This window comes from Musa acuminata, chromosome BXJ2-10 (assembly GCF_036884655.1).
Source record: "Musa acuminata AAA Group cultivar baxijiao chromosome BXJ2-10, Cavendish_Baxijiao_AAA, whole genome shotgun sequence".
Classification (NCBI taxonomy): Eukaryota; Viridiplantae; Streptophyta; class Magnoliopsida; order Zingiberales; family Musaceae; genus Musa; species Musa acuminata.
The window spans coordinates 8280001-8288472 of NC_088347.1; the positions used below are offsets into that span (position 1 = coordinate 8280001).

Genomic DNA, 8472 nt, shown 5'->3' on the forward strand with positions numbered 1-8472 from the left:
ACTCACGCCCAATGTTACGGTCGCCAAGGATGGAAGCGGAGATTTCACCACCATTTCGGATGCACTCGCCAAGATTCCAAAGAATTATGAAGGAAGGTTTGTTCTTGATCAGCCCCGACGCATTAATGCTGCAGTACTTTGATCAATAAGCTTCCGTCCTCTTAAATCAACTGATTGTATGCAAGTGTACGCATGAGTAATACACACACACACACACAATACACACACACACACACACACACATATGTATATATATATATATGTATACATATGTATATATATGTATATGTATACATATATATATCAGAGAAGGAATACAAGCCACTGCAACTTGAGATGGCTGTTCTTCGTGTTTGAAGGTATGTGATCCACGTGAAGGAGGGAGTGTACGAGGAGACTGTGTTGGTCGACAATTACATGGTAAACGTCACCATGTATGGCGATGGTTCAAGGAAGACAGTGGTCGCCGGGAGCAAGAACTTCATTGACGGCGTGAAGACCTTCAACACCGCAACCTTCGGTAGGTCGAAACGATCGGCGAAGGAACTATATATGTTCCACCTTGGAAGGAATAGATGAGCTGATGCCGCTGGCTTTCTCGTGTTGGCAGCTGCGGTTGCCGATGGGTTCGTGGCCATCGCCATGGGATTCCAGAACACGGCGGGCGCCGCGAAGCACCAGGCGGTGGCGCTCCGCGTGCAATCCGACCGCGCCATCTTCCTCAACTGCAGGATGGAGGGGTACCAGGACACGCTCTACGCCCACAGCCACCGTCAGTTCTACCGCGGCTGCCTCATCAGCGGCACCATCGACTTCATCTTCGGGGACGCGTCCGCCGTGTTCCAGAATTGCATCATGACCGTGCGCCGCCCCCTGGACAACCAGCAGAACATCGTCCTCGCCCAGGGCCGCAACATCCCCCAAGAGGACACCGGCTTCATCGTCCAGAAATGCCGCTTCGTCGCCGACGACGCCCTCGTCCCCGACGTCGCCAAGATCCCCAGCTACCTCGCCCGCCCGTGGCAGGAATACTCTCACACAGTCATCATGGAATCCGACATCGGAAGCTTCATCCACCCCGACGGCTACACGCCATGGAACGGCGACTTCGCCCTGGCCACCTTGTCCTACCGCGAGTACAACAACAAAGGCCCCGGTGCTGACACCTCCAAGCGGGTGAACTGGCCAGGGTTTAAGGTCATTGGCCAGAACGAAGCCAAAGCCTACACCATTGCACCATTCATTCAGGGAGACGACTGGATCCCCAAGACGGGCACGCCTGTTCGCTTGGGTCTCTATGGCCAATGAGCACTGCACCCCTCGCTTTGCTACCTCAAATATGTGAGAGACGTCATGGAATTGATGAGGTTATTTTGTACTGATGGGATACTTGAAGGAGAAGCTGTAATGTTCCTACATCAGATGAGATCATTAAGCTTTTTGGTCATTGATACAGTGTCTTTTAACGATATGAAACATCGAACGTATTATTACAATCAAATACATCATTATGTGCTAATAATGATCAATTCTAACTATATATATATATATATATATATATAAAGGATCAAAGAATTATGGGCCAGCCCATGTATTGGTCCGTTTATGTGGCCCATTAACAGGTCAAATGCTCCTAGTGTCCTCCCAGCCGACCCGTTCTCTCAAGCTGATCTCCTCTTCCCACTATACTAAAACCCTACCATCTCCTCCTCCTCCTCCTCCTCCCTCTCTCTCTCTCTCTCCATGAATTTTGTAGTCCGAAGAAAACCCCCACTGTTCTCGATCTCTCGCCCCCTTCCTCTGCTCCCAAACCCTGCCTGCCATGCGTCGGCTGCCGGAGAGGCCTCCGCCAGCCGCCGATCCCGCTACTCCACCGCCGTCCCCGGGGAGAAGGGATCGCCTTCGTCGTCGTTGTCCTCCTCCTCCAAGTTCCCTGAGTACGAGCTTCCGTCGGTGACATGGGGCGTCATCCAGGGGCGCAAGGAGCGCCTGGTGTCGCGCGTCATCATCTCCGACTATCTCAAGTCTCTGGGCATCGCCCCCGACGAGCTCGCCGACCTCGAGCTGCCCTCCTCCGTCGACGTCATGCGCGAGCGCGTCGACTTCCTCACCCGCCTTGGCCTCTCCGTCGATGACCTCAACGCCTACCCGCTCCTCCTTGCTTGCAGCGTCCGCAAGAACATGATACCCGTCCTCGGCTACCTCGAGAAGCTCGGCGTTCCTCGTCCCCACCTCGGCGAATTTGTCCGCGCCTACCCTCAGGTCCTCCACGCCAGTGTCGTCGTCGAGCTCGCACCCGTCGTCAAGTTCCTCCGCGGCCTCGACGTCGAGCGATCTGACATCCCCTATGTCCTCCAGCGCTATCCGGAGCTCCTAGGCTTCAAGCCCGAGGGCACCATGAGCACCTCCGTCGGCTACCTCGTCAGCATCGGCCTCTGGCCCCGGGACATCGGACCCATGGTCACCCAATACCCCTTCTTCCTTGGCATGCGCGTCGGCACCACCATCAAGCCCCTCGTTGAGTTCTTGGTGTCCCTTGGCTTCCCCAAGCGGATCCTCGCCAAGATGCTCGAGAAGCGACCCTACATCCTTGGCTATGATCTCGAGGAGACAGTCAAGCCAAATGTTGATGCTCTCCTCAGTTTTGGGGTGCGCAGAGAGTCCCTGCCATCGGTCATCGCCCAATTCCCCCAGATTCTCGGACTGCCCCTCAAAGCTAAGCTCTCGACGCAGCAATACTTCTTCAATTTGAAACTCAAGATAGATCCTGATGGGTTCACGCGGGCGATGGAGAAGATGCCCCAGATTGTAAGTCTCCATCAAAGTGTTATGTTGAAGCCTATCGAGTTTTTACGGGGCCGTGGCATCCCGGATGAGGATGTGGCTAACATGGTCGTCAAGTGTCCTCAGTTGCTTGCCTGTCGGGTCGAGCTTATGAAGAATAGCTATTACTTCTTCAAGAGTGAGATGAAACAGCCCGTGCAGGAGTTGTTTGAGTTCCCAGAGTACTTTACATATAGCCTAGAGTCCCGGATCAAGCCAAGGTACCAGAGGCTGGTAAATAAAGGAATCAGATGTACACTGGATTGGTTCTTGAATTGTAGCGATCAGAGGTTCGAGGAGAGGTTGCGGGGTGATTATATTGAGGCAGATGCCCCGGGCCCGCCTTTTGTCATGGGTGGGAAATTAGAAATGCCAAGAAGCCACTTGGTCTCGGACAAAGAGGAGGATGAAAGTGATGAGGAAGTGCTCTACCGACGAACCATTTCACTTTAGTAGGTCAGCTTTCTACAGTGAACTGAACTGCCTTTGGAATATTCATACTTCAAGCCATGTATTTGATCATCTGTTTCTTTCACGCTTGCTGTCAAACTGCCTCCATCAACCTCCTATTTTCTCTAGAAAGAAATCCACTAAGCTAGTAAGCTCTTAAGACCTTTTCATACAGATTACATTTCTTATTTATTACTTCAAATGAAACCAACTTCTTAATACTAGCCAAATATTCCATTCAAACATGTGAATCTAAGTAACTTTTAATTTTGAACATAGTCCAATTGTATGAAGCAAGACCTTTTATGCATTTCCTATATCTGCTAATTAACTGTGTGTTCTATGCTTTAGTTGCAAAGGATGATCCTTGTAGAGCCTGGTTACTGTTGTCTCCTACATTGTGTCTAAATTCTTCTTTGAAGTTTCCTCTATGGACCATGCTTTTGGTACCTTTTTTACTAGCTCAATTATTTAAACAAACTTAAGTTGTGTCAAAGTTCAGCTTTCCTGTTGTTAAAGGTGATGTCTTGCTTTACATGTTACTTTGTTATGTGTCATTGACTAGCTAAGTTTTATGTAAGGTCTCTTTATGTGGACTTTATATTATGTTATCTTTTCCTGGTGGTTGACAAGTATAATGCTTACATTCAGTGAAGTGAAGAGCAGTAAAAGAAGTCACAAGTGCTTATATTAAAAATAACTTTGCTCCCTAAGAAATTCCTTTTCACAGAGTAGCTGACTCTCGTTGCAACTTAGTTATTGTTGGAACTTTAATTTATCTGTTTTATTGTCACTTTTAATTGATATTTTAATAAATGGTACATACTGTATGTTACATACTTGGACCAACAATCAGACTATATATATTGATATCATTTCCCAGTGGTTCCCAAGTGTACTGCTTCCATTTTGTGAAGTGGAAACCGGGAAAAGAAGTCACAAATGCTCGAATTCAAATTAATTTTGCTTCATAAGCAATTCATTTTGGAAGAGCTGACTCTCATTGCATATTAGTTATTAATGGAGCTTTGACTTTTCAACTTCGATGTCACAATTTAAGTAATACTTCTATAAATGATTAATGAGTAGAAAATTCTTCTTGAAAGAGTGGCTGAATCATTGTAGATTAGTTTTTGTTGGAGCTTAAACGTTTTAGTTTTGATGTTGCAATTTAGTTAATATTTAAATAAATTATGCATGCTATAAGTACGAACTTGGACCATTAATTCTGCTATTTGTTGCTGGCAAAGCCCCAGTCTTGGTCTTTGATTAACAGATGGTGGTAGTTTACAGGAGAGAGGAAGTAGACCCTCACACAGCAGTAACTTTATGATGAAAAGTGTAATTAGGCTGAGACCTATCATTTATATGTTTCCAACACAAATAATTTTGATCATTACAGGTTGTTGTAGCTGTTGTGGACTCATTTATTCATTTTAGTGACATCGTTTTGAACAAGAAATTTGGAGTCCAAATTAAACAATGAGGTGCAAAATATTTCTGGGCCTGCCTCTGCAAGCATTTGGTTCAGTAAGTCTCAAGCCATATCCAACCATGAGTTGATATTTCAATGAACTTTGGTTATGAGGAAACTGTTAGTGTTGGTCTCATAGTCCTTATGTTTTATGCTAAAGATTTTGTTTATAGAAGTTTGAGGTAGTAGATTTCAATTTCTAGAAGTTCTGGTATTCTTAGAGCCAGTCAAGTGTCAGTTATGTTCTTATACAAAAAATGGGTCTCATAGTCCAAACATGTTTCTAAAATGTTAAGTTTGTCTTGGGCAACAACTGTTGCTGATTCTCCTTTTTCTTTTCACTCCATACTTCTTCCTTCTTTTGAATTACGTATGTCATTGCTGTTGTTATTGGGATCAAAGAATGTACAAGGAAGTGACAGGCTATCCTCTTGTATTCAATTATTTCAAGTTTTAACTCTAATAAGTGGTTGGACCTCTGGATAATGAGGTTTTTGTTAATCAAATTGCATTACAGTGACCTCATTTCAAGAAAAGGAAGGATCCATGTCCCAATCTTCTTATGCAGAAGTCTAGAAAGGATGTCCTAAACATATGTTGCAATGTCCTAGATGACCATGATGAATGTTAGAAACTATAGTTGAGGAATATTTTTTTCTTATGATGTTTCATGTGAATCATAGTAAAATCTTAGGGGCTGAAACTGCAATATTGGAAGACCAAAATCTGCATCAAACTAAAAGTGAAGACTTGAAGATACTCTGGTTTCACAGGAATCAAATTAAATACAGTATTTGCAGGATCAGCCACATCTACACTGAAATTTTCAAGAACTTTGGAATTGACTGGACTTGTCAATGAAACTTTTGGCCTCCACATCAAACCAAATTGTGTTTGATCGGGTTTTGGTCTATTCCTCTGATTTTGTATGAATTGAATTTTCACAGATTCACTGTGGCTTCTACTAATTTCCTACTAATTTGTGGCCATCTTTTAATCTGTCTGCCTGGTAACACTTGATACAAGTGGATTTTGGTCTACTTCATTTTGATCCTGGATGGTTCCTGATTGTTACCCAGTGATTATAGCTAGTATCCAGCTAAATTTTTAACCTGATCAAGCAATCTATCTTAGCCAGTATGCCAATTTGAATCCTATATCTCATGGCAATTCCAAATTTGAACCAGGTCCTGTGAACCTTATTGAACATGCAGTTGGCTTTGTACTTGAACTTTATACGTGAGAAAACCTTCTATCCATTTCTTGAGAATCAATGGATGTGACGAAGTTTGTAGGGGTAGTTGGTTCTTGTTTGGAATGTTGTTTGTAATACAGTGGATGTTTCAATTATCCAACACTAAACATGTAATATTAGCATTAGAATTTGTCATTAGTAGGTAGTTATTCAATAGCATTATAATTGTTTGGCTTTATTTTAAGGATCATGATCACATAATTAATGTAGCATGAGTTGATGCCACAAGATGTCATATATTATCCCAAATTTACCAAAAAAGACAAATCATTTCTATATAAACAAAGCCAAAAATTTATCTAGAGATCCATGTGAATGTAAAAATGCCTCAATTCAGTGCTTTTTGTGTTTGACTTGATTACGAGATCAAGCAAAATTTTCTTAGTCAAATTGATTTCTGTCTTTTCTCCTACAAAATTCTGTCATGATATACTAACTTGGCCGAACACATCATTCCAACTGACCCCAGTACATTCTATGCAGGTTGCCTTAGGTCTTGAGGTCATAACATCTTAAGTGAACCCTTTGTCTCCTTGTATCATCTGAACCTTTTGATATTTAGAACATAAACCAGCCTTACTTACAATTGGTCCTTGTATATTTAGTTTTGTAGTATCCTCCTATATAAATAAGCTAGGACATATTGATCATTTATATCAGTGTTGCTTACTGAACTAATGGTGATTCTAGGAATACTGCAATTCCTCCCCCAACTTGCCGTTGTATAATACATCCAAGAGAAACCAATAGGTTGACTTGATATCTTGTGACTGTCAATTTGGCTTTAGTTTTGGCATGTAAAGGCTTTTGGTTTGTAAAGTGTTAACATTGCACAGGACCTAAGTTTTTCAGAGTACAGACATCATAGTATATCATCTTATTAGAGCCCCCAAAAGTTCTAAAAGTTCATGCAACAAGTATGATGCTTAACATTCCTCTTATATGTTTGACTACGAATTACCCTGTTTCTTAAAATGTTTAATGTAGTTGATATGAAGAATTTTCATTGTAAGTTTTAAAGTCAAATTCCATATCTTTTGTTTGGCAATAATAATGATCAGGATGACACTTATTTGCAGATTCAGCTAATTGGTTGTGTACATCTCTATATTTTAATATCCACTTAGCACATAGAAATGTCATCTTTGGACTTGTGATGCTATTGCTTTACTCTTGGCGATCACTATGTTTTGTGTTCTTTAGGATTAAGATGCTATAGGCATTGAAGCTAGAGGTTTTGGTTATTGTCATTTAGTCTTTGAATATTTTTATCCATTGTTAAAGTCAACAATTTAGATGGACTTGCATCAGATTGCCCAATAGATTTTTAGGCTCAAGTTTCTGGATTATAATCTCTATAAAATTAAAGTCAGTATTGTTCGTTTGACATGCATCTTTTCAATCAATAATTTCATGATCCATGGTCATGGTCAGTTGTTTCATACTTCTACACTTTGAAACACCAACTTGAAATATAATGAAGTCCTCATTTTACCTATTCACAAGTTCATGAACATCAACTGGCAACAGTAAACATTTCATGAAATAAAGCAGAGGATTCAAGGGGTTTGCATAGTATTTTGAAATTTTTTACCATACAGGACATTGTCTTCCAACAAATTTTTTATTCATTGTTGCTGGTTAGTTTTGTGAAGTGTATACTCAAAAGTGACATTCTGGGAAACTTCTGTCTGATAATTTGGTATTTAAGAAATATTTCTTCAACTTCTTACATCAATTTGTTAGTAAGGTTTTGTTTACCAATATTAATATTTTGATGCTAATTTACCATTGTTTTTCTATCACCACATTTTCATTGAACATACAGGGTCAACTAAATGGAGGATTTAACTTATATGATCTGGAAAATCTTCCCAGTAGAATGACTTTCATCAAAGCTACCCGTCTCCAAGAACAGATGAAAGGCTGGAATTGCATGGCACATGCTATCATCAGACGTGTGGTCTACTTGTCTCTGTGTAATTATATTTTCATAATTGTATTATCAAATATGGTGCCATTTCATATTGTGAGGTGGATTTTGGTACTAATCTCATGATTGTTCCCCCACCTTTTCTGGTGGATTATTTGTCCATGACAATGGCCAGGTAGCAAGTTTTACCTAAGTGTTGCTCATCCATGAAGGCTTCATCCTGGTTGGTGTTTACCCATATGGAGTCTGGTACAAAGTTAGAATGCAAATAAGAATTTTCGGTGGATTTTTGGTAGTTGATTTTTTTTTTTTTTTTTTTTTCGGTCAGTTGTGTTTTCATAACATATTGAGTGTGTTGAGGTCCTACAATTTCTATAGAGTTCATTATAAGTTATCTACTTTCATGTGTATTGAATGTTTTGACACTCATCTTCAAGCAGCTGATTGATATATGACACACTTACTTCCATGGTTCATTGTTCAGGTGGTAGATTATATAGTGATTTCAATGACACATTTGTGACATTTCTTGAACTG

The 8472-nt window shown here is 41.4% G+C and overlaps 2 protein-coding genes across 5 annotated transcripts in view; both read left to right on the top strand.

Annotated features, from left to right (window-relative positions):
• Window positions 1-1447, top strand: part of LOC103973470 (pectinesterase-like) — a 2327-nt gene extending 880 nt beyond the window's left edge. Inside the window, exons 1-3 of the mRNA XM_009388045.3 lie at window positions 1-96; window positions 360-520; window positions 611-1447. The exon at window positions 1-96 is cut by the window's left edge and continues 880 nt beyond it. Of these exons, the coding sequence (XP_009386320.2) occupies window positions 1-96; window positions 360-520; window positions 611-1308 (955 nt within the window). The 3' untranslated portion in view covers window positions 1309-1447. The remainder of the gene's footprint in view (window positions 97-359; window positions 521-610) is intronic.
• A 219-nt stretch (window positions 1448-1666) lies between these two features.
• On the top strand, window positions 1667-8140 carry LOC135624278 (transcription termination factor MTERF4, chloroplastic-like). 4 transcript variants are annotated; one of them, XR_010491635.1, is made up of 3 exons: window positions 1667-3421; window positions 4676-4803; window positions 7831-8140. XR_010491635.1 is itself a non-coding variant. In XM_065127710.1 (2 exons), the coding sequence occupies exon 1, from the start codon at window positions 1744-1746 to the stop codon at window positions 3274-3276; it is 1533 nt and encodes a 510-aa protein (XP_064983782.1). In that variant the 5' UTR covers window positions 1667-1743; the 3' UTR covers window positions 3277-3279; window positions 7831-8140. The 4 variants fall into 4 exon arrangements, 1 of the variants encoding a protein (XP_064983782.1); XR_010491634.1 differs by having other exon boundaries at window positions 1667-3279; XR_010491636.1 differs by lacking the exon at window positions 4676-4803.
• The last annotated feature ends 332 nt before the right edge of the window (window positions 8141-8472 follow it).

What these genes read in the sequence shown, in the direction of transcription:
- LOC135624278 (XM_065127710.1), top strand. Translation starts at nt 1,744, where the DNA reads ATGAATTTTGTAGTCCGAAGAAAACCCCCACTGTTCTCGATCTCTCGC.